Here is a 26,324-nt window from a genome sequence, read left to right on the forward strand (position 1 = left end):
TGTGTGTAAAAAGCTTTGAGTAAACCATGAAGAAAGAAAACAGACGGCGGTTTAAAATCATTCCAGAATATCTTTTATTTCATTGCCCCCTTTCCTAGTCCCCACGCTCCCTCATCCCTATTGCTGCACTCAATCATTACAAGGATATGGTGCTGATTCCATTTTACAGCAGAATAGATAAATAAATAATTACAATTCATCTCACTACACGCAAAAAGAGAAAAAAAATCCATTCAAACCATTGATTTAATAAATATGCTTACATCTAGCTGTCCTCATTTATGTACATCCACATTGTTTATGCTTTGGGACGGTAATCAACTTAAAAAGCCTATACATTATTTCTATGTGTAAACCCCTTCAGAAAAAAATCTTTGTCTTTACTTGTTTTAAAAGTTGATGTATGTTCTGTTCGCCTTCGGTGAGTGGAATTCAACGGCTTTGCCTACGTTACAAAGCCTTGCACTAGCAGCGGTGGCTGTGGGGCAGCTGTATACAAACCTGCTATTAATGGCCACAAAGAATAAGTTGCCCATTTTTCAAGTCAAATGCTAACGGTCCCAGCACTGCAGGGCAAACTGCATGCATTGCCCCGAGCCCTGGTTTTTGCATCATGTTCTTTTTTTAGTTTTCTTTTAACCTGTCATTCATACTCTCTGTGCAAAAGTTGAATGAAAAAAAAAACAGTTGAAGGTGTCAAATGTGCAGTGTGAAGTTTGATGGTTGTTACAGTGGGGCAAGTCCTTCATATAAACGAGGAGCATGCGTGCCAAACTGCTGATGACAGACGAGTGGATACATGACACGAAATGTGATGCTCCACAGTGGAACAGTGTCGACAACCGTGATTCCTTACAATCGTAATCCTGATCTCAAACAGGTGGATTTTGGTCTAATTGTGCAACAACGGGGTTCAATAGACTTCACATTAGCATTCCCTCACATCTACACCTCTCCTTTGGCTACACTAGTCACAGATGTCACAACACTTGGCTGTCAAAGCACAGCAGTAGATTTTGGTTGAGTGTTCTGGCTGGTGGGTTGAAAGTGATGGAGGAGCAGAGTTAGCTGGAAACAGGAGTGGACTTCTCAACGTAAAAGTGCTGATGAGTGTGTGCTGCTGGGGACGGAGCATTTGATGGTTTGTTTGGGTGGATCGCAGGTAGCGGTGTATGGAGGATTTATCCTGGCAAAATAAAAAACAAGTCAAACAAAGAAAAATGATACACATTTATATGTGTATTGTGCATTCACTGTGTCATAACTGAATCAAAAACTTTATATTTAATGGACAATAACACAATTCTTAATGTGACATTAATTTTCCAGGCTGCATTAAAAACAATTCATTACACAGAAAGCTAAGTAAAGAGGAGTAGTACATAACTGCCTTTTTTTATTATTAGTAAAAACACACTGTTTGTGCCAACGATTTTAAACAAACTCCTCAATCACAGCTTGAGAGGGGGACAATAAGCCAAATATTGCTGGCATGAGACTTGAGGATGGATGAATTTTGCAGTATATATCTTTACTTCGGCTGATGACAGAAGAGAGAATATCTTCATGGTACAAAAGGTCGCTCCCTATATATTTTTTAAGTACAGTCGTTTTCATTTTTAACAAAAGTGAAGAAGTAGTAACAAGATACACTGCAAAATGTGTCCATCCTGTGCTCTCACATTCAGCCCATCAGGGTTTTTATTTAGTTTTTTTTAATTTGACATTGAAAATTCATGTCATAAAAAACAAGTTATTCCATTATTAAGTCTAAAAGCTAAATAACTGTCTTCTTAAAAAACACATAATTTCATTTAATTATGACACAGTAAATGCACATTAAAAGGAAATGCACATAACGTTGTGCACTGCCTTTCCCTTGGTTCTTTGTTTGTTTTTATTTAGCTGTTGTTAAATCTTCTAAAGCAGAGCCAGAGTTTCACTTGCTTTCCCGAAGCATGTTAAACCCAAGGTGTTGCATCTCTGACCACTGGCACATCGAGGGTCAAAGCAGATCTTAGTGTTAAGATGCTCGAGGGAAAAACGTGGTCCCTCCGGCCTTCACATGGAGATGCTGTTGTAGAGCTGGTCGATCTTCCCCTTGAAGAACTCCTTCAGCTCGGGTCTCTTGGCCTTAAGTGTCGGAGTCAGGAGGCCGTTCTCGATGGAGAACATCTGGTTGTGGATGTAGATGTTCTTCACCTTAATACACAATGGACAGGAAATAAAAAAGATGGTAAATGGTTGTGTAACTTCAGGTGATATTGTTGAAGAAAACAGAGGCAGTAGCATAAGACATGGAGAGACAAAGAAATATATAAAGACGTATCTTCACCTCCTCTCACTATCCAGGAATTAAATATCTTACGACCAACAGGGAGTCAGTCTCAGCTGTCAATCAAGATATTTCAACCAGTTTCTATAGCATCAAATAACTAATAACGTACTTTGACTTTTTAGTTTGGTCCATGTCCCTTTTGCTAACATGGAGGAAGAAGGGTTCATGACCTATACTGCAGCCAGCCACCAGGGGCGAGATGATACGGCTTCACTTTTGGGGAACTCAACTACTCAACTAGAGCAATTTGTAAAAAATCTGACCCTACAACGATGTATTCATAAATCATTTGAAGGCTTAAAGACTAAAGTTATTCAAAATATTTTTGCTAGGACACAAAGAAAATGATGCAGCAAACAAATATATTGTGACAGATGTTTCCCTGCTTACCTGCTCAAATGAGTGGAGGCCGCTGGCTTTGCCCAAACGCACTAAATCTTCAAGGATTGCCTTCTTTAGCTCCTGTTGCCAAAAAAAAAAAGGTTTTCTTTTTTCAACTTCTTCTCAGCATCTTTCATTAACAACTTTATCTGAAGCTTCCAGCAAAATATCCAGAAAAGTTCTGAGCCATGTGTCACCTACCGTGTTTTTACAGAGGTCCTTGTAGGTACCCAACATGCCTTTCTTCTTGGCCCATCCAGGCATAACTTCTGGGTCAGGAACCACAATCCCCACCAAACAGGACTGGAAAGGGCAAATAACCACAAGGAGAAAAAGTCAAAAGATTTAACACGTGAAGGTGAGCATGCACTTTATTTGTCGTGGTTTGATGGTGTTTAAACAACTGAACAGGAGAAGGAGGTCAGCGGAACATGAAGATACTGTGCATGTGTGTGTCTGATATTGTCCTTACCTGCAGACTGTCTCCATGAACATACAGCTGTGCCACAGGTTCACTCCTTATGTAGATGTTCTCGATCTTCTCCGGGGAGATGTACTCTCCCTGCGCCAACTTGAAGATATGCTTCTTCCTGTCGATAATCTTCAGCGTACCGTTCTACACGAGACAAGAGTTTGAGAATAGGGTGAAAATTCCTCAAACAAATGCAATGAAAAATATATTAGACTATAACAAATAAATACTGGAGTCTAAAGTCATCTGCAGGTTCTTACAGGCAACCATTTGCCGATGTCTCCGGTGTGGAGCCAGCCATCTGCGTCCAGCGTCTCGGCCGACCTCTCTGGGTCTTTGAGGTAGCCCTTAAACACGTTTGGTCCCTTCACACAAACCTAGATGAATGATTAGAAGAGGGTAGATAACATATCTTTTTAGTCCTTTCTGCTCTGGTAATAATTTCTAAAGTTGGTTTTACATCTTCATTGAGGCCCTGAAGTGCAAATCATAACATCAAGTCACAAACAACAAGTGACAAAACCCATTAACGTTGCTAATTGGACAGACGCACTGTTCGTCTTTTTCCTACGGATGAAAACGCTAACATAGTGATTGGTGTTGTGTTGTCTTATTTGAGGTTAGCTTTTCTAAAGGGTCAATTGTGATTTTGACTTCAGCGCCACGTCTTGTGTCTGGCCCTGTGTCTTCAAATCAAAGTGGCTTTTAAAAATTTCAAATCCCCCTTACATGTGTGGAAAGGGAGGTGAACACACACATGTACCCACAATGTACAGTTGATACAGCACATGTACAAGATGTGTGTCCTGCTGCTTACCTCCCCCTCTCCCTTAGAGGCAAAGTAGTTTTTATCAGGAACGTCCACCAGTTTGATGAGGTTACATGGCAGCGGAGCTCCGACATGACCTGTTCGTCAGACAAAACAAAATAATTAGAAACTTGGTTTTCAGACAGGACAGGAAAAACTCAAAAAAAAGAGAGAAGAGAAGTAAGATCCATTTCTTCATAGATCCAGATATCTCATGCAATATGAAAACTGAGCAGTAGGGGGCGATGCTAGCCTGAATTTACATGGTAAGTGTTATCTAATTATCCTAAAATACTGACCCCGATGTAAGTGGCACAACAGGCCGGGGCACATACCAGCTGCCAGCCACTCATGCTTGTGTTTCTTTTCTGATATGTGATCAAACAACAGGTATCATGTCTGTATCATTTTAGTTTCAGCTCAGACTTTCTTAAAAATATGTGATCATGAAAAGAGCAAACATTAAATCAAAGGGTCATAGAAATGAATGGTGTTTACTCCTGCTACTGTAACTGAGGATCTTCTAGATTTTCTCAAATGTTTTACATTTTGATGTCAGTTAAAAGTTTTATGTAACAATGTTTGAAATCACATGTAGGCCACAGATTTTAAAGTCTCTTCTTTTGCGCAGTTGTTGAAACATTTACAGTAAATGAAGATGAAGATGATGAAGAGAGGAATGTTTGAATATGTTTTTTTAGCATTTAGGTTCCATAAGAGGCAAATTACAGATTACTTAAGTTCTGAGTCATCACGATGTTCTCCGGGAGAGTGGATTCATTCAGTGAATTTAAAAAGTGATAAAGTTTTCCATGTGGTTTACATACTGAGATTTTAATACAAAACAGTCACTTAGGTTCTTTCAATACAGTGGAAACTAATGTAACTGAGCAGGTGTTGGCATGTTCACGAGGCCCATGAGGATGAGCACTGAGCTGTGATGTAATGCTACAGTTGTTCAAGCACATCAGTGAATGACTCTGAGCTCTGGGCCCCAAAAAAAGTGGAGGCCTGAAGAACGTGTTCAACGTTCAGTAATTAACTGTCACTGGAAAGGACAGGACGCCATCTTAGAATGACCAAGTTCTCCTGTATCCTGTGGTCATGTGGACGAGTCGTTCTAAAAACCGTCCCTTCACCCGATTACAAATATTTTGTAAATATGTACATGACATGACCTATGCCATATTTGATATTAACTATTACCAGATGATGATGAAGATTTTTATTATTAAATATGATATAGTCATATACATTAAATAATAACAAAATAATTGTTGTTTAGTTTTAGAGAAATGTTATAGTTTTAAAATGCACTGCTTTATTGTGTTGTCTATCTGTGTGTCTATACATGTATTATCTAATGAGTGCCCTCAGAGAAAGACACACACTACCGTTAAGTGTAAACCTCATCGACATAACATGGAAAATTCCAATCAATGCCATAAGACTTAACACAACAATGCAGCACTCTACAGAGTGAATACAGGCAGTAATGACAGATAATGACCGTCTTCTTTACCTGCCTGTTGATGTTGGCCGAACAGACTAATCTGGCCAAACAGCTTCTTTCTCTCTGCCTCTTTCTTTCTGCCTCACCCTCCCCGACTGTGTACAACCCTCACAACCTGTTTATTTTTCTGAGGGCACTCTGTTAATCATTCCTCGAGCTGATAAGACATGCAGCCCCTCCACAGACACAGTTTTGATGTCTGCCTGATTCCCCTTTCACAGATTACAAATCAGTGACTTCATGTTAAACTTTGTTCCAGTGTGGGAGTAAAACATTCTTTGTGAGTAAATGACTAAAATCTTAGATCTTTGAACCAAGCCTGCAGTTTAGTAAACAGACCGAGTGAGCCAGGCAGAGATCAGGATCTTTTTCTCTTTTCTAGGTCTGTTGCATAAACACCAGCTCACCTGGGGTCCAGTCTCCAGGTGTGGTGAAGGTGCAGCCAGCTGTGCACTCCGTCTGGCCGTACGCCTCGTACACCTACACACAGACGACATGGTGTGAAGGATATGCCTGCACCCACATACTGTACGTGAATGTTTAGGAACACATGTATCAGTGTATGCTAGTGCTACTCCCGTTTTCTATCTTTGTGAGGGCAGAGATGAGTTTAGACTTTGTGAGTGAGGATGTTTATCTGACACCTTCTTAAGAACAGGACTGTTGCTGGTTCAGTCTAAATTTTAGGATTTAACATTCAAATCCCTATTTTCTTATGGCCACATGGGAGCAGCAGAAATGGTTTATGTGTTCCTCATTCATTCACTGATCATCAACCTTTCAGTAAATATGAAGAACTTATCGCCATAGAGCTGCATGTGTGCACGCTGTGCAGTTACAGAGCAACACAAACACTCAATAACAATCTCTACCAACAAGGGAAACAATTGGCTCTTTATATGGTAAATGTTCCACAATGTTCACCTGCTAGACGCTCATGATGTCTGTCTGCCATATACAGCTGAGCAGGTGGTGTTTTTCTACAGCTTGCTGCACACAGCTGTGTGTGTGCTCTTGTATAGCTATCTTTGTGAGGACCAGTTTTAGCCTTGTGAGGACATTTTAGTAGGTCCTCACTTTGTGACTGTTTGGGGTTAAGACTAAGGGTAAGGGTTAGAATTAGGTTAGGTTAAGGGTAAGGCATTTAGTTTGGATGGTTAGGATTAGGGGCTGGGGAATGCATTATGCCAATGAATGTCCTCACTAAGATAGAAGTACAAACGTTGTGTGTGTGTGTGTGTGTGTGTGTGTGTGTGTGTGTGTGTGTGTGTGTGTGTGTGTGTGTGTGTGTGTGTGTGAGACTTTGACCTGGCATCCCAGAGCTGCCCTGAGGAATCCCAGGACACTGGGCGAGGTAGGAGCTGCCCCTGTTATAATCATCCTCAACCTTCCTCCCAGGCTGGCCTATATAAAGAGAAAGCATATTATTGTTAATATACACATACAACAATATACACATTATTCATATTTATATTTTGGGGCTTTAAAGACAATGAAAACTGTTGTTTCCTCAATCAGTTTAATAAGAGTTGAGGTTATAACTGTTTTGATAATTTTACATATTTCACATATTTGAGTAGTTTTTGTTCTCTGTGTTCATTTGTCACTGGTATCTAAACAAACCACACCCGCACTGATGAAGCCAATTATCTGACTTTAATTTAGTCAGGATATTTAACTCAATGGTAAATTTGAGATTTTAATCTTTGTTTTCAGAGGCTAATCTAACTGCACAGCGTTCCGTTGCAAGATGTTTAAAACAATAGTGAAACAAACTAAATGCAGGTAGTCAGTATACTACTTGTCTTTTACAGCTGCTTTTTTATATTTGATTTTAAGAAATGGGTGAAAATGAGATTTTAGAACTCAAAAGCCTTTAGTTTAATTGTCTTTTATTTTTTAATTACTCAAAGGGACATTGTCTAGGAAAAATCTACTTTAATGAAGCAATTTTTCTGTAAATATCTGTAGAAAAAACCCCCAGAAGCCTGGATGCAGTCACTTAGGATCTAACAGGTGTAGCGTTCCATCCCATCTTGTTCAACATGCTACATCTATTAAATATCATGAAAGAATGGGAAATCTGTGTTAATGATGTTATCAACATTTAGCTCTGCGGGAGAGGCAACGCCATTTACCTGAATCTTACTAAAGAAGATTTTGTCCCAGATGCTGTCGCTGCGAATGATTCCGCTGCTGACCTCAGCACCTTTTCTCTTTGCAGCGAAGTTAAGCAGCCAGCGCTTCAGTGGGCTGTTAGCCTGGCTGAAAATCTGCAGACAAAACAAATCATTTTTTTAGGTTCAGATTGGTTTGGGACAGTCCTGTCTCTGTCACAAGTAAAACACATGAAATATATTAAATTACAGAGAAGTAGTTCAAACCTTAATCGAGAGCAAAACTCTGAATTCTCCTTTCACATTATGCTCCATAACTCACCCATACACAACATCTATTTCTCACTGTTGAAAACCAACACTTGATTATTCTTTCCTGAAACATTGCATTACTCCAAAACTAACAGTAACCATATATAGAAATAGATTTGATTTTCAAACCATGAATCGCTGTCACGGGTCAGTAATTTTCACAGCCTATGTTTTTATGTATGAAGAAAATCAAAGTGAACTAAATTATGCAAACCGCTCGTCTCACCTTGTCGTACATGCGGTTGAGCAGTCGAGGCACCACAGGGAAAATGGTTGGCCGCAGGGCCTTCATGTCATCTGGGAGGAGGCGGATGTCGCCCTGGTAGAAGCCGATCCGTCCTCCATGGCAGTAGACCACAGACTGCAGAGACGGACACATAACACAGTCAGCTATCTGGCGAGTACTGATAGACAGTACAATTAATACACATTGTACTTTTTGAAAACAGTATGTCACAATGGCATCAGAGAGAAAATTAAATTATTATGTTTATAAAATTCTATGCAGTCTTGAAGTGCTGAGTGGCCGTAATAACACCTCACTCCACTCAATGCGTTACACAGGATAAGAGAGACGTTATGAATGGCTTCAATAAACAGTTGCTGGGCCTTGATGTGAAATACCAGTTTGTGTATCAGTCATCATATTTGTCTACTCTCACACTCTCAAGTTCCATGACACTGACTTTTTATACTGGCAAATGATTGTTGAAAATAATAATTATTATTAATTCATTATTAGGAATAAGATACAAAGTAAAAGCATTAATGTGTGGAAGACAGTCATTGTTACCATCAGTGATGGAAATTACTCATCCTACTACAGCAAAAGAACCAGTATAAAGTACAAGTAAAGCCAAGTATTCACAGCTAAATGTAGTTAAAGTCTTCATGTAGAAGTATGAGTGCAGTGTATAATTGTTCAAATGTGTCCTTTATTTACAATTCCAAAGTGTCTTCCGGTCTATTCTGAAGTAGCATGAATATCACTTATATTAAACACACACAACTCTGTAGTAGAAGAGTATAAAAAGAAATACTGTGCAGTACAGAGTGAGTCTGTCAGAGTGTGAGTGGAGATTCCCTCAAAAAACCTTCACACTTCCTTTTTATATCATTTAAGAAAAACAACAAAGAAACCCCCTGCCCTTTTGGTTTGGCTGACAGTGACCATGACAGTAAAACTAGTGACTCATTACTCAGCAAAGATCAACTAATCAGTGAAACCTCCAACTTCTCTTATTAAATATGAGCAGAAGTACTGATTACATGTTAACAACTCTCACAGATTGTAAACGTTGCTGCAACTTGGACTTGGACATGAGAGGAGGTGGTAGTTAAAACTGACAAGGAGGATATTTTAAAGGTTCAGTGTGTAGAACTTAGTGACATCTAGTGGTGAAGTTGCATGTTGCAGCTGAATCCCCCTCACCTCACCCTCTCCTTGAAAGAGAACCTGTGGTGTGTAGTTTGCGTTTAGTTTGTCCAGTTTGGACGACTGTAAAAAAACATGGTACCCACTCCTGATGGAAATATAAAGTATTAAAATATAAAGGGCTCATACTAGTGTAAAGAAAACAACAATTTGTACAATTTAGATGATTACTAGGATTACTTTATATTCCAATTTTGCCAATAGATCCCTAAATCTTACACACTGGACCTTTAAATGAGAATGTGGCGGTGGGGTGTGGTTAGGGCGGTGGGGTGTGGTTAGGGCGGCGGGGTGTGGTTAGGGCGCCAGCTGCGGGACGACAGGGAAGAGTGTCTCAGCCGGTGATTGGACATCTGTACAGAATCAGGTAATCAGTCAGTCAAAACGAGCATGCTGGTAACCTGGTTCTGGTCTCTTGCAGTAGGCTGGGTTCCTGAGGCCGGAGCAGACGCCCGTACGTGTGTGGGTCCTGAGACCCAAGTGGATGAGTTCGCCTGAAAAGGCTTGTCAACCAAATAAAAGGACTGTGAAACTTTCTTTACCCGGAGTGTGCTGAGTATCCCCACAGAGAACTTCTGTATTTACAATTTGAGTTATTGGGACACTTCCGTAGACTGACTGAGAATGACCCAAGCACACAGAAGCAGAAGGTCCAACCTCTTTTTCCACCATTCGCTTGAGACACTTTCCATCTACTGTAAGACAATCAGTGTGGTGTGTTTGTGTGTAAGCGTGAGACTCCTGTTGTGTAATCTCATGCGCTGCTTTGTGGGGAACTCAGGTGGTTTCCTGGGACTGAGTCTTGCGTCGCATACAACCTCGCAGTGTTTTGCAGGCACATGAATCAGGCTTGTTTGACCTGATGCAACCCGATATGCACCCACAAACACACACACACACACATGCACACACTTCCTGTGACTCCCGATGACATTACAGTGATAGAGTGATCTATCATGATCTAAACTTTACTACAAGTAACATACCATTAACCTTGACTCACACATCAACTAATATTTCACAATGTGGGGATATGTTTGTTTGTCCCTGTAAGGAAGACTATAGTCCTGACGTGCGCACACACACACACACACACACACACACACAGAGACAATGGGAGAGCTGCCCCATGACATAAATGTTATAACTTTGACGTTTGGCGTCGGTAGGCCCAGGTTTTGTCCCCATTAGGTCTACTGGCAGTGGCAGCCCCGGGGGGGGGGGGGGGGCAAGCAGGGTCTTAAGCCCCCCCGTCAACGGGTGTACCCCCCTATTCCCCCCCTATTTCCCCCCCCCCCCCCAGGGAGTGGAGAGTGAAGGAGAGAGGAAGACAGGAGTGGAGAGGAGAAGACAGGAGTGGAGAGAAATACATTCTATTTGATTCTGAATCAGTAATGAAAAGTGGTAGAAGCCTGGCTTGACCAAAAGGCTTCAGCTTCAGTGATTCTTGATAAAAACAACCTACGCCTGCCATCAGTTAAGATGTCTGCCTGACAACTGTTCCATTTGTTGTTATCCACATATATGGAAGGACACTAGAAAAGCCCATTGGTAAATGAATCACTTTAGATTGGGATCACAGGAGAGGAGAAATGTGCTTGTGACCAGCAGCAGATAAACTCCCTGCCATGTTATTTAAATATGTTCTCTGATTTCCTGTGACAAGCTGACTTTCTTTAAAACGTATTGTGCAAGTACAATGTCTGTGTGTGTCTGTGTTTGTGTGTGTGTGTGTGTGGTTGTGTGTGTGTGTGTGTGTGTGTGCTTATTTAGACTAGGAAATTATGTAACATGGCTCCACTGGGTGAAAAAGCCTGGCATGGCATTTATCTCCATGAGTTGGAAAACGAAACTTAGGAAAGGAAAAGGGAGTGTCTCTCTGTCTCCCTCTCCCGCTCTCTCTCTCTCTCTCTCTCTCCACCCACCCTCCATGTCACGCTGCTGGTCCTTCCTCTGCCCCCGCTACTATCTTAACAGCCTGATAATCACATTCTGATCTATAACTATTGCAGTCCTGTGGTTGCACATCTCAATTACCTCAATGAGTCTCTCAAACATGTGAGCCAGTGGCAGGAAGGAAATGAGGCAATCATCTTGGTTGGGGAATATGACTTTCTGCGGGGGAGAAGAAAGAGAGACTCAATCAAATGGGCATAAAAAGAATTTCACAACAAACAGTGAATGTAATGAGAACTGGAAATGGAGAAGACCACACACACACACACACACAGAGTCACCATCACTTTGGCATACAAAAACCTGCATGATTTCAAAAGGACAAAATAATTAAGTCACTCACATCTGTGACTTTGAGGAAGCCTGAGAAATCAGCCACCACGTTCCCATGGGTGAGCATGACTCCCTTTGGGTTTCCTGTGTAAGCAGACATAGATGACACACATGATGGAAGTGAAACTCTGGTGAACAGGTGAACAGCTCTTTGTGCAGCAGCGGTGACACAGCTTCAGGGTTTTGTTGGCTGAGTCCTGCAGCTGATCTTCAGTTGTCTCAATAACTGCAGGTTATTTTCACAGTTTCAGAGAGAAAAGCTGCAACCAGGGTCACTACAGGTCAAACACACAGTCTTAATGGACCAGAGCATTTGGTATCTTTACCCACATATACACATAATGTGTAAATGCTGTGTTGATGCTACTATTTTCATTATTTCGAAAAAATCATGCTGTAATAGTGTGAGATGTTCAAATTTGGGAATGTTGGTTTGTGGGCTGTAGAATCTATAAATACACATCTGAATAACGACTCAAATGACCAGACTGAAGTCATGTGCAAAGATTATTACAAGTGACAGAAATCCCTGTATTACTGATCAGGCATTTCCTACAAAAGACCAAAATGACCTTCTCAGTTATGGTCATGTCATTTGATTCCTTGCCACATACCCACCCACACCAACACACCCACCCACCCACCAACCCACACAGTCTAAAGACTCTTACATAAACCATGATCCTGTGTCTGAACCTGTTGTCTGACTCACACAGTTGTGAACAGCTTTCTCAGGAAATGCAGTGTGATGTCAGGAAACTTGGCTCTGAGATATTTAGCGGGGGCCAGATGTCTCCCTCAGTGCCAGCAGGTGGCAGCGTTTGCAGCACACCAGTTGAACCCTGAGTCGTTTGTAAACTGACACCAGGGTGTCCTCACATGACCTGGCTCTGGTTTCCTTGTCTGTTGGTTGTAATGGTTTGTTTTGGGGAGGAGACAATGGGTCTACAATCATGAAACTGCCACTCTCTGGCATGTCAGAACAAGCCGGGGAGTCCAGATGCGTCAGTTTACATAATAAATAGAAGGAGAGGGTCGTTTATACTATCGATGTCAGTTCAATCTGCTGTTGTGATGAAACTGGATTTGTTTTTGTATTTATTTTATATTTAGGGGAATAGACATACAAACAAACCTGTTGGTGAAACACATTCATACAGATGATGTACTAATAAAAAAGTTATGATACAGCAGAGATATAATCCATGTCTCTCTGCTCGGTAAGAATGTATTTGTTTGTGGATTAAGTGAAAATGTTTTTCTCTTCAGACCAAATTGGATTTTCTTTACAGTAAATGCTCATGCACCTAATAATAATTATAATTATAATTATTATAAATAATTATAATTATAAATAATTATAATTATAATTATTTATAACTATAATTATTATTACTATTGTTATTATAATTATTATTGTTTGCATATTGCACATCTTAAGATGCTTTTAAAATATTACATTTTGAACAGTGAACAACTTGAATTAATCGTTTCCAGTAATTACTGTAAATGTCTTTCATTCTCAGCATGGGTGATCCCAGTCTGAACTGGCACGCAGCCTGGACCTGCCGGTGTTGACAGTGACACGTTGTATCCACAGAGCAAAAGGCAGGTGACCGATTCAGATTCCTTTGTGTTATTATTGAGACAGACATGTGCAGCTGCCTGCGAGGCCAGCAGAGTGTTTCCACTTTGACTTTCTACTCAGCAGACTGTGAAGTGATAATACAGTCAGTCCACTGACCTGGAAAATAATTTTACAAAAAACATTTCATTTCTATGACAGGCGTGTCATTGCCAGCAGGTTGTCCTGTCCAACCTGGCAACTAATAATGCGGGCGAGTGTATAATCTATCAGATATCGAGTTCAAAGCGACCTGTCCACATGTTTTGATGTCTGCAGTAAAGTATCTTCATAAATTGTCCTGTTAATACATAAAAACAAAAACGATCTTGAGAGTTTTAGAGCCCATTGCTGAATTTAAAGGAGCAGTATCTGGTCAGATAACATGTAAGAGCGGCAGGTAATATGCCAACAAAATGTAATACATATAAAACATATTGTTCCTTGATATTGCACAGTGCACCTTGGGAAATGTTTGTGCAAGGGGAAGCACAGAGCCTCACAGAAAGGAAAATAAAAATGTTTGAAAGTATTTTCCTCTAAATCTTGCATTTCTAGAAACTGAGCACACTTCCTATTTTTGAATTTCTCTGCATCTAACACAAATGAAGCAGGTTATTCACAAGTTAAACAATTAATACCTGTGGTTCCACTGGTAAAACAGACAATGGACAAGTCGTCTGGTGCTGGTGGCTGCAGAGAAAAATCAAAACTCAATATTAATCAAAAGAAAATAAATGTTGCACAGTACACAGTACAGAGTTGTGAATTAAAACTTACTATAGGTTTTCTGTAGTGTTCTCTGCCCAGAGCCTGTGAGAAAAAGAAAAATGTTTTTAAATAAATAAATGCCACTAAAATAACTTTATTGAACATAGCGTCAGTGTTATTTTCCTGAGATCTTCCCTTCTTAAATCAAGAATAGCAACGATAGTTTCTACACATGCATACGTTTCCATGTTGTTCTTTGTTTTTGTATGTTTTGTCTGTGTGTGTAATATGTCCCTGCTTGTACTTGTGTGATTGTCAGCTTCCCCGAATGTACTTGCAGTGAAATTATTATAAATACCCACGTCACACACAGAGAGTTCTATTAATGTGCGCTGTGTGTGTGAAAGGACACGGTCAGATTCCATGGTGTCAGGGATGATAAGATAGATAAAGATCTCAGCTAACATGCCAAAGATTTCAGTGCATGCTGGGAGCATTTCCAACTTTGCTGTGACTGGCCTGTTGCAGTGTCGTTGCTGACATTACTGTGGTGACATAGAAGAATTAAAAACACCTTCACTGAAAGGTTTGGATTAACCAGAAGCAACAATCACCTTACATGACAGATGGCGTGTGTGAATGTGGATTTTATTAATGCGCCTGTGGCTCAGGGGTTAGAGCAGAAGAAGGGTGGATATAAAACTGTGCTGTGAAGCCCTTTGAAAAACACAATATAAATACAGACCATGACCATGACCTCTGTCAAAGATAAGTGCAGGACTGATGTGTCAGCAGGATCACACAAGTACTACTGTGTGTATTTCCATGAAACTTGACGAAAAGATATTTCATGGTCCAAGAAAGAAGCCTGTTGGCACAGATCTGAACAAATTAGGGCAGATCCAGGAAAACCTTTCTTTGAGAGAGATGAGGCGTTTTTTTCTGACATCTTCCCAGATTTTCCAGGGAATAATAAATCAGACATACTTAGACGACTGTTATTATTTCTTGTGTATAATTTAAAATAAGCATCCAGGAGATTTTATTGTGGTTTTACTCCCAAATTGAATTTGATTATGGGATTGCTTTGAGATTAAAAGCGATCAGTGGCATTTCCATCCAACCTCCTGGCCCGGCCAGCATCAGTTTTAATTTATCTTCACACTACGATGTTATTGTGCAGATTTACATGTGAGCAGTAGTGGTGGCTGGATTACTTCTGCCCACTTCCTCTGAGAACTTTCAGGTTGTATAGGAGAAATTCTGATTGGATTTATTGACATATAACAGATTTCAGATCATTTAAGTAGTTCTATATATGATCTCACGCAAACCTTGTAAATTAAAGAGCACAGGAATATGCTGAGATATGACGTGTAACTATCATTAATCTGGATTGGCATTGTAGAAAATTTTAACCACTCTACTATTTTAGCATAATTTAGAATGTAGCCCTTTCATATTCATACATACATGTATACGATCGTAAGACATACTTCTCAAGACTTTGACTGATCCATTTCCCCCACCAGACCCACAGGGATTGTTTTTTCACCTCCACTTCCTGTATGGCCTGCACGTGGACGCTGCAGTCCCTGCCGCGCTCCACAAGGGCAGAGTCGAAGGCGTCCATCAGGATGATTCTTCGCAGGCCTGGCGTCTCCTTCCGCTCCACGTTATCTATTAGCACCTGAGCTTTCTCGACTTTGTCGCAGATGACTGTGGAGATGTCAGCTGAAATGACACGAGCACGCAAGAGCATACGCACCCTTGTGTGATTATCGGCAGAATAAGAAAAACAAAAAGGACCAAAAAAAAAACCCAGATGTGGGTTGGGGTTGACTTGATCTTCAGTTCAGTCGATTTCTGGCTCAAACATTTAGATTCAGTTGAGTTCAAACAAAAGCACAGTTGATATGATTGTCTCTGTAGTGTTTGTGGTCATTAAATAAGCTTTTAGGAAGCAGAGGACACACTGTGCATGTAGATGACAAGAAGTGGAGATCTGCTGCTAAAATCAAGTCAGTAGAACTGATGAGCTGTTTTAAAGGCCAGACACGATGTATACTGAATCAATAAAAACTATTAAATGTCTCATTACCTCATGATTTACTCTTTTAAATAAAGTTATTCAGTTGCAGGTTTTATTGTTTATTACTTGAGTGAATTGAAAGTGAATTTATTCTGAAGAGTAGTCAGTATGGTAGCTAATTTCCATTTTACTAAAAAAATAAATGAATCATAATCGAGAAAATGTTTAAAAATAATGACCTAAAAACTCAAAATAATCGTCTAATAACTGAATCATAATTTCAACTTCATATCTTTTAATTTTGACTTTTTCTTTTGACCAAGCATTCATCTTTGTTTTATATTAACTGGCAGAAATGGGTTTCCATAAGTTTGAGTAGTGCTGTAATATAGCATTGACTGTGTGTGTGTGTGTGTGTGTGTCCATGCTCTTACCAGTATTAATGATGAACCGAATGGCGTCTGGGCCCAGAGTGTCATAAAGAGGAACCACTACCATGGAGTAGGTGTAGCACGCTAACTCTGAGATGATCCACTACAATCACACACAAGTCAGGGGTCAAAGGTCAAATGTTAGGGGTTTGAGACTTGAACATTTAGACACATCCTTTTATTTCGTTGCTTTAAGTCCCGCTCCAGTAGTTTGTTACACCCCCCTGAAACTCCTGGTTGTTCCTCAAAATTTTAATTCCTCTCATGGCTTTGAAATGGCTTAAATGTTAGTTTACGCCATCCTTCCTCATTTCATGGTCCCCTGTTCCCTGTCTCACTACCCTCACAGCTTTGTGATGTTTGCGACATCACAAACTGTTTGATTCTATTCATATCTCAGACTGGCATTTCTTTCCTGCTGTGGAAAAACTCAGCCATGGTGTTGACTGCTTATTTTGTTTAAAATATGTCTTTTAAAGGCACAAGAGGGGGACATGTTTAAAAAACAGATTTTCACAGAGAGGACTTTCATTTACATAAAATATATTGCCCCACATTTATATCTAGTATTTCTTTACAATTTAGGCCAGAAGGTTAACACAGCTGAATGAGCAGCACAGTGTGTAGTACATGTGTTCGTGTTTCTATCATGAACCCATATATCGTGAGACACAGAGAAGCAGACTGTGAGACAAAGAGTGACAGTCACCTCTGGCCTGTTCTGGGCAAACACTCCTATGAACTGGTTGGGATTGGGCTGGCAGCCTTGGTGCAGCAGACCGGAGCCCAGATGCTCTGCCCGGGCTGTGACCTGCGGAGGGGGAAGAAGGGACACCGGCGAATTGGACCACATGGAGCAAAACGAAATAATAGACAACAGAAGAAGACAGGAATTCCTCTCGTTTGGTGTGAGGCTTCATGAGTGTGGTGCAATTTCACACTTAAGGTAAATAAGGTGACCTGTGGTGACATTTTGAAAAGAGATTGTGTGTCATAGTATGGGGTGCACTATTTTCCACCCTGTATTGAGAATGAATTACAGACACACATGCATGTGATGAATGGAGACAGATTCCTTCTCTCTGAATTAGACCGCAAACAAGTCCAGACTTATCAAGCTTTTCTCTGGAAAAACCTCGACCCACCCTTCCGACATGATGTCATTAAAAAACGTGTTGGAAATGTAAGTCACCTTAGAGTGGAAGATCATTACTTAAGAAAATTCCCTGGCTCCCAGTCTATTATTCAGAGATTTATTAGATCCTGAAACTGGTTCGAGGGTCGTTTGAAGAACATTGCATCACATACCATGGGCACACATTTCCCAACACTACTGATTGACGTTAGATTGCGCTCATGTCAGCAGCGTCTGTCCTGCCTGTGAAACTTATCGCCTTTGGAGTAGATCAGCAAATATTGATTGAAGTGCACTTGTATTTTGACACTTGTTAACATAATGTAATCTTTGAGGCGTTGCACTATCTTTCACCAGCAACTCATTGACACCTCTTTGTGTGTTTCAGCTCTTGATAACATTGCGATATTTCTATTTTAAGAGGGTTTGTATTGTATTTAGGAGGGGCACGGTTTAAATTACAGCTCATCAAATGTCACAAGGAAGATAATAATAAGTGGCGAGATTTATGTTTATGACAAAGTAACAATATGTAATGATAATGAAGAGGATCTTTAAATGATACTTAAATGATATGCTTGGAGAGCAGCTGTCGTCATTACAAAGAGCCACTAACCTCTTTGTAGGACATCCATTTGTAAGGCTGGTTCGGGAGCCGCGAGCCTAAGCAAGGTCCATCACCTGGACACACAAAGAGACATGAGACAAGTTTCAGTGTTAAAATATATGACGTTTTGTTAAACATGGTGGTGAGTGGAAACAGATCGTATGTAACATTAGAACCTTCATGGTGCACAAACCAGCTGGAAAATACACAGAGGCCTTGAATATTTCATGACAGATTTGTGGTTTTAAAGACAGATGTCCATATGGACAATAACACTGGTGTTTTCACATTTTCTTCATACTATCCATTAAAAATGATTTTGTAAAACGTTTCTTTTAATGCAGAGTATTTCTTTTTCAAAGCTGCAATAGGAATTTGTAAAGAAGAAGGAATTTAATACTAAAATGACTTTACCATTCGATGGCTACTTCAAATTCAACTATTTCAAATATAGATTCTTAGGGGATTGTTATTGAGTGGAAATCCCCAGTTCTGCTTACCTACGCGAGCTGGATTTAGGAGGTGAATTATTTTGTTAAACTGGAAATGAATTGGTTGACAATGTGTCGTTATTGTAACACAAAAAACACTTAAAAGCTCTGCTTGTCATCAGACTGCACAACGCCAAAGCATCCAGTTACACAACCTTCTTTATATTACACATAAAAAAACAGGCTTGTGTATACTTTAATATTACTTGATGTGAAACTAACCACAAATATAAACCACAATGATGGAGGATGAAGCTCTCACTCTCTCTCTTTCTCTCAGCAGGTGTGGTCGGAGCAGGGAAGTACCTCTGCATTGTGAGTCAGTCAGTTGTTCTCTTCTTTAACTCCAAGGCTGTGATCCCCGACACTGTTACCCCTAGCAACATTAGCCATCACCTTGGCAACCAGAGGACTCGTTTTACCTACAGCAGCAGCGACATGATTGGACGCTTTGTGGTCAGGCCACGAGAATGTGGGAGGGTGTGCTACCTCTGTCAGCTGTGTGTGTGTGTGTGTGTGTGTGTGTGCTTTCTACCCACCAGATATGTGGAGGCCTCGCTGGAAGACCTCATACATGGTCCTGGCGTCGTCATGGTAATGAGTCAGTAGCTTGGATCTGTCGCCCATCATAGACCTGCGACCACCATCTTCATGCTGATGCACAGACAGAGAGAGAGAGAGACAGAGAGAGAGAGAGACAGAGAGAGAGAGAGAAACATAGAGAAAGAGAGAGAGAGAGTGTGTGTGTGTTTAACACCATAAACAACATTTTCACATATTTGCCTCTAAACTCTGGGTACGCTCAAATTGAGATACTTTTTGGTAAACTAAAGAAAACAATATTTTTCCAATTTTTTCTTTCGACGACATCGAATATACACCAAAACCTGAGGGAACGTGTGAAGAAAATTGTTGTCCTAATTTTTCCAATAACACTTTTGCTCCCTGCTTCGTTTCGATCCCTCGTGCCTGATGAATTCTGGGCGATTAGAGTCAATTTCTGACGAAGACAAAGAAAAGTTGAAGAAAATGCAAATGTGTCATTTAGTCTGAACAGATCACAGGGTCAGGTACGTTCTGAAACTCACAACTCTGACATAGAAAAGTGTGTTTGTGTGTCTCTGCGCCTGTGAGTTTGCTTGTATTGCTGTTTGTCTGCACTTGTCAACAACACGTGTAAAAGCAACACCCATAGCAACAAAAGGCTTTCGAAGGGAGTTTCACATCAACTATGAACCTCACCTGTTGTACAGGTTGTGGTGTGTTTGTGTGTGGGTTTGGTTGAGATGGTGGCTAGCCTATAAACCAGGGTGAATCTGGGGCACGTTATGAATTAAAAACAAACAACACAGAGAAAGTTTTAAGAGTGACTTAAAACATCTAAAATGTTCATCTCCACCGAGTAGGTTTGATTTTCATCTTTTGTTTGTTCGTTATTTGGCGAGATTACACAAAAACTAATGGATGTTTTATCATATATGGAAGGATGTGGTTTGGGTAAAGGAAGAGCTCATTCAATTTTGGCATAGATCCAGATCAGGGGGCGGACCCAGGAATTTCTCTTCACTCTCTTTACCAGGGAAGGGGCCTGAGAAGATCCCATTCAATATTAGAGCGACTTGAGGGGCAGATCTACAATTTCCTTTTCCCTTTTTAACATTGTAAATTTCTACATGAGTAAATTATATGTAACATCGTTTTCCAATTCTATGTTTTGTGCAAACAAAATATATCATTAAGTTATCAGACCACCACCCTTTTCTTTTATAGTCATATGTAGGATTGTTTGGGCTTGGCGGAGGTATGCACTGAGTTCCATTCTAGTCATAAATAAAAGAATAATGTACAAAACAAATGTATCCTTGTTATTACTTTTAGGTAAAACTTTTACATTGAGTCTTGCTCTGAGGGTAAATGTATGGCATATATAACAGCATCGCTGGATCAGCATTAATTCATTTCATTTAGAGAGTTTAGAGGTCACGTACATAAGTGGGCTGGCATGTTGCAGTTTCTTTTCTTTGCTCTTACCACTAGAGGCTGTATATACAGTAAATAGCTCTTCTGTCTTGGTGACAGTCACTTCATCACACACTTGCACTCTGTGTAATTATTATGAGCGTCATATTTGATTGATGCTCAGTTAAAGCATCACTTTAGGAGTGTGCTGTAGTTTGACGCTGTGTCCTGTTAAAATTAGAAAGAAGAACAGAGACATGTCATGGTGTCTGCAGGTCTTCCTCTTAACCCAGACCAATTATTGACCCAACAATCTCCACTATAACCTGACACGTAAACCCAGGACATGCATAAAAACCTAAAGCACCTCTGCTCATGAAGCTTATTGTCGAGAGTGAACGATAACAAGTGAAGGTAAATGAGGCTTATCAGTGGTTTTATTATTGTCATTGTCAGAGCCTCCCTCATTTGGATCTAACAGTCTTTAGTGAGTAAATCAAACCATAACTTGAAAAGTGTGGGGGCGACAAATTAGGACGCCAAACATTCACAGTGTTTCCACGTGTGTAACTGTTTCCACACTTCTGAAACTACCCAAAGATATTTTTAGCATTTGTGAATAAGACCCTGAGCCTAGTAGGCGTGTGTATGTATTTATGAGTCTATCTGTGAAGGTGTGTGTGTGTGTGTGTGTGTGCGTGTGTGCGTGTGTGCGTGTCCTTACAGGCACCTCCTCAGACTGGTGTAGCAGGCTGCAGGGTGGCTTGATGGGTCGGGGTCTGGTGGCCAGCCAGTACGCCAGCACGGCGGTCAGAGCACCAATGCCGACCAGTGTGGAGGTTGGCAGGGAGCGGAAGAACTGGCCGATGTCGTCCATCTCCGGTATCCTCAGGCCGCTCATCATCTCCTGGGCCTGCATCTTCTCCATGAGGGTGGAACTCAGCTCTACAGGGAGGTGGACAGTCGTTGACTTAGGATTCTTAACAACTTTTAATGTGTGTGCACGTACGATAAGATAAAGACAAAGACAAACAGAATCTGAATAATGTTGATATTTCAGTCACAATAACTAACTTTTCCTCATTCAGAACTTTCATTTTCTTACGGAGAGCTTTGAAATCGACACGTGGGACGAGTTTTAATCACAGATTTCATGCATCTTGACATGATCAATACCTAATCAATACCTCATCAGGCTAAATCAGATGCGGTAGGGAAGTTATTTAAATAATGGCTTAGACGTTAGTGGTCCACAGCTGCTGAGGAATAGAAATGATGTAAAAAAAAAAAAACACGCTGATGATCTGGATTGGATTCTAAATTTATCAAATTCTGGAAGCGGATGACAATAAAACCCACAAAATGCACTACGCCCACTCAGTGTTCTGACTCAACCAAAGTCAAAGATGTGAAAGTGTGACCGTCCTAAATTCCTGGTTACATACTAGACTTTGACACTTCAATGGTTCTGACTTGGACTAATTTAAACAGGCGGAAGAAGGATTTTCAAATAACATTAGGGTCAGACATCACAAGTACATTTCACCACATGACATGTAATGTTCATGAAACAGTTGTGCAGGGAGTGCAGAGCACCTGCAACCACTGCCCTACACAGCGTGTGATATTGGTGAACAGACGCACACAAATCTCTGAGCTGTGTATATGACTGTTGTGTGTGATGAGTGTTGAATGATCTTGCTGCTCCTCCACCCAGATCCTGTGACCTTAATCACATCGTTTCAAAAAGAGGGTGGAGGAGGGGTCTTTCTGTTCGTAACTTAAAGGTCCAGTGTGTAAGATTTAGGTGAAAGGGAACTATTGGCAGACATTTAATGTAGAATAATCCTCATGATGTTTTCACTAGTTCGTTTCATCTAAATTGTATGAATTGTAGTTTTCTTTACCCCAGAAAAGGTCCTTTATATTTAAATACTTTATATTTACATCGAGGGGACCCTCTCTATGGAGGCCGCCATGTTTTTTACATTAGTCCAGACTGGACAAACTAAAACCTTTTGAGTTTTTATAACAATTAAAGGCTACCACAGGTTCTTTTTCATGTTTGGAAGGAGAGGGTGAGGTGAGGGGTGTTCAGCTGCAACATGAAATTTCAACACTAGATATCACTGAATTCTACACACTGAACCTTCAAAGCAGCTCAAACTAGATGATGTATACTGCAGCACAGAGAAGAGGTGGGATGAGAAAGCCCATAAACACACATGTAACACATAGAGCCCATTAAGGATCAGCCTCCATCACACACACACACACACACACACAGAGTAACCGTCACACACACTGAAGGTGTCCCCTCCCTCTTCCCTGGATAAGAGTCAGAGACAGCAACACCTGACCAAATGAATCAGGCACTGCTGCAGCTCACAGCCAATCAGAATTGCTTCCTGTCTGCTCTCTCGATCTCTGTCTCACTCTCTCTCTCTCTCTCACACACACACACACACACACACACACACACACACACACACACACACACACTCACAGATAAATATCTGAGTCTGTGGGAACATACTCTTCCTTTCTTTTTGACTCAACACCACAAAGTCTAAACTGCCAATTCCTTCCCTTGGTCATTGCCTTCTTATAATCTTTTCTTTCCTCCTTTTGTAAATTGAATCAAATCGTTTTGCTTTGTAATTTAACTTATTTGGCTTTTTTTTCATTAACGTTTTTGAATTCAGCAAAATACTTACATCCTTAAGGACTCAGCAACATATTTCCTCACATGTCATGAGTTAGACATCAACCTCTACAACTGACACATGTACACACAGTGAGACATGTGTTGTTCATCTCTTCCATCTCTTTGCTTCCAGTCAAAGTAACACACAGTAGCTTCACCGGCTCTACAGTGAATTCCTTGATGTTACTTTCCCAAACTCTACGTGATAAAATCAAAGTCAACTCTAGTTTCTATTCAAATGGAAACTCTCACCTGCAACTGAAAACCCAGACCACAGGACTCCTTACTTCTGTTTATTTCTTTTTTCTCTGCAGTTCTGGTAATTAGAACCATTCAAGTGCTGGGAAATATTGAGTAACCATTTAACCACATACTGAACTAAACCACACAGTTTGTCAGACACTGTATGAATGTGATAGCAGTTACACAATCTAATACTGGGATCTCTTGTCCTGCCACCGTTCACAGTGCTCGGCTCTGTCACACAGACTTTATAATGTAACACAGCTTCCGGTGGAAACTGACACGTGTAGATCGCCAGATGCTGTCAAAATCCCCACGAAACACAAATGTTCATCCATTTTTTAAAATCTCTGTTAATGCACATGTTAAATAAAGAATAAGCTTTGCTCAGCTTGACCAAATCCCTCCCATCCTGAGCAACGAAAGTTTGGATTGTTTTTGGCTGAGCTGAGAAGTTGGTGATGGCCAGACAACTGGCCCATAGACTCCACCGTCTCATTTTGGCTCAGCCTCCATGGACTACATGTGCTATGCAGAGGCCACGCCAGCATCGTTTTCCACATTACAGTACATAACTTACATCTGACAACATTGTGTTCTTCCATATACAGCTGTTGTATCCCATCGGCTCTGATGGGAAGATCGATGAAAAAAGCATCAACCAGCCAAGCAGTGCAACACACACACACACACACACACACACACACACACACACACACAAACAGAGTCGTCAACTATGGACTTCATTTCACGAGGGATCAGAGTTAAAATGTTGGGCGTAGAACTGATAATAAATGTTAAATTAAAAAAATACATTTCACTTTCACGGTGATCCCAATTGACAAGCCGAGCAAACAACACCATAACTCAGGTCAAACTTCCTTGAGGCTGCATTCGAACAGCTCCACAGAGCATATTGATAATGATAATAAAATATTTCAGATACAATTTCCTATGAACGTTTTTGCATCATTGCGAATTGACTTAGACCAGAAGTGGGCGGTTTAGACGTTAATGTTTTTTCAATGCGTGTGCTGGTTGTTATGCTCGCTGGCTAATGGGTCTCGGCCACAGTGATGACTGAGCCACGGTGGATTAGTCTGCATTTGAAAAGCAGAGACAGAACAGGGGGAACATCGCTGGACCAGCTCTAAATATAGACTGACTCCATAACCCATTGACACCACTGTGCCGATAGCTGGAGCCGAGGAGGCTGTGGATACAGAGAGCGCTCAGCTCGTAACATACAAATTTTGCATGATTATGCAAATCGCACAATCCCTTTGGACAAACACGGTCATTTGATGCCCAACTCTTTGTTCTGTAATAACCCAGGTAGTAATAATACTAACAGTACTACCTCTACAAAGTTAAATCTAAAGCATTAGTCTTAATAGTCTTAAAGAGTAAAAAAGTAAAAAAGTTAGAGTTGGAGACTTTTCAAAATGTATTTTTGGTGGTTTCCTTTAATGATGAGTGGGACAAACAGGGGCCCAGGCCTGGACTCAAACCCAGACTCAGGGATTCAGGACTCAATGATATGTGCTCTACCAGGTGAGTCATCAAGGCATCATGAACACTGCAAGATAAACTCTGCAGGAGAAAATGTATTCTTTTATGACAGTTGTGTACATATGCACAAGCTTCTGGAACTTTACTTGTGTTGTTTGTTATCACGTCTTCGATGACTCTACATGAGGGAATCCAACTGATCTACAAGTGTATATGTGGAAGATGAGGTGTTAAGATAAAATGTTGTTACACACTTCTTTTTTGCTGAACCCTGCAAAGCCATGTAACAGGCAGTATTTACACAGGCGCAAAACATTTATTTTACTATGAGTCCGCAAATCATCCATGTCTGCTGATTCCTAATTGGATACTGGAACCTGTTTGTGAAAGGAACTGGCTCACATGGAGCCTGCAGGGTTAAAAGAAACCAGTGAACGCCACAGTGCAGCATTCTTACACAGCACATCTTCCTGCACCGAAATAGCACGACAGCAGCAGGAGAGCCGCAGCCTGCCAGACACCTAATTGGCCTCCAGGAGAGATGCTAACGTCTGACTGCAGGCCGCCGTTGTTTCTCGCTCTTTTTGCTCTGTTCACCTCGGTTTTTCCTCTAATATAAAAAATAAAAACACACAAGGACAAGACAGAGCAGCAGAATCAGAACCTGAACACCAACATCTGATGACTCACTTAAGCTTTGACTGTTCGTTCCACTGAAGGACTAAGATGCCAGCCTGTGGAGACACAGAGCAGACTTGAGTCCTGGGTGGGAAGCAGGCAAAGGTCTTAAGAATCAATTAGCCCTGTTTTATATACAGCGTCGGCTGAGTCCCATGTCAGGGGCTGACTCTGACTTTGAAGTGCAAACTGTATTTCTGGGCTGAAAACGTCTTAACAGGGCAAAAAACTTTCAAGCAGTACAGTCTTCTCTAGTTTAGATGACAAATGGGATGGCAGAGCTGCAAGTTCAACCCAAAGAATATCACTCAAGTAGAGTTCAAATAAAAAACAGTTCTCTTTTGACATCATGTTTCTCTACTGGGAAAACAATCCCTGTAGTTGAGATGATGCCTCAGATTTAGAGGTGCTGTAGTAAAAGAGACTGACAATACTACTACAAGACGTAAATTCATCATTGGTTAAAGTTGTTGAGGCTGCGCATTTGAATTTTTGTGAATTATTTTTTTTGCATGATGACTTTGGATCT

General features: G+C 40.7%; 1 protein-coding gene across 2 annotated transcripts in view; it reads right to left on the bottom strand.

The window, feature by feature from the left end:
* Positions 1–50: 50 nt before the first annotated feature.
* The window catches only part of acsl6 (acyl-CoA synthetase long chain family member 6), a 32,496-nt gene continuing 6,222 nt past the window's right edge, over positions 51–26,324 (bottom strand). For both annotated transcript variants that reach the window (XM_069509932.1, XM_069509933.1), the window contains exons 2-21: positions 21,380–21,600; positions 19,236–19,350; positions 18,215–18,279; positions 17,173–17,274; positions 16,467–16,566; positions 15,556–15,734; positions 14,070–14,102; positions 13,931–13,982; positions 11,676–11,749; positions 11,414–11,491; positions 8,168–8,302; positions 7,651–7,785; positions 6,821–6,916; positions 5,920–5,992; positions 4,009–4,097; positions 3,452–3,568; positions 3,192–3,335; positions 2,921–3,022; positions 2,729–2,800; positions 51–2,202 (exon numbers count right to left, since the gene is read on the bottom strand). In XM_069509932.1, the coding sequence (XP_069366033.1) occupies positions 2,062–2,202; positions 2,729–2,800; positions 2,921–3,022; positions 3,192–3,335; positions 3,452–3,568; positions 4,009–4,097; positions 5,920–5,992; positions 6,821–6,916; positions 7,651–7,785; positions 8,168–8,302; positions 11,414–11,491; positions 11,676–11,749; positions 13,931–13,982; positions 14,070–14,102; positions 15,556–15,734; positions 16,467–16,566; positions 17,173–17,274; positions 18,215–18,279; positions 19,236–19,350; positions 21,380–21,600 (2,123 nt within the window). In that variant the 3' untranslated portion in view covers positions 51–2,061. The remainder of the gene's footprint in view (positions 2,203–2,728; positions 2,801–2,920; positions 3,023–3,191; positions 3,336–3,451; positions 3,569–4,008; positions 4,098–5,919; positions 5,993–6,820; positions 6,917–7,650; positions 7,786–8,167; positions 8,303–11,413; positions 11,492–11,675; positions 11,750–13,930; positions 13,983–14,069; positions 14,103–15,555; positions 15,735–16,466; positions 16,567–17,172; positions 17,275–18,214; positions 18,280–19,235; positions 19,351–21,379; positions 21,601–26,324) is intronic.

Source organism: Paralichthys olivaceus, chromosome 15 (assembly GCF_024713975.1).
Source record: "Paralichthys olivaceus isolate ysfri-2021 chromosome 15, ASM2471397v2, whole genome shotgun sequence".
Taxonomy (NCBI): Eukaryota; Metazoa; Chordata; class Actinopteri; order Pleuronectiformes; family Paralichthyidae; genus Paralichthys; species Paralichthys olivaceus.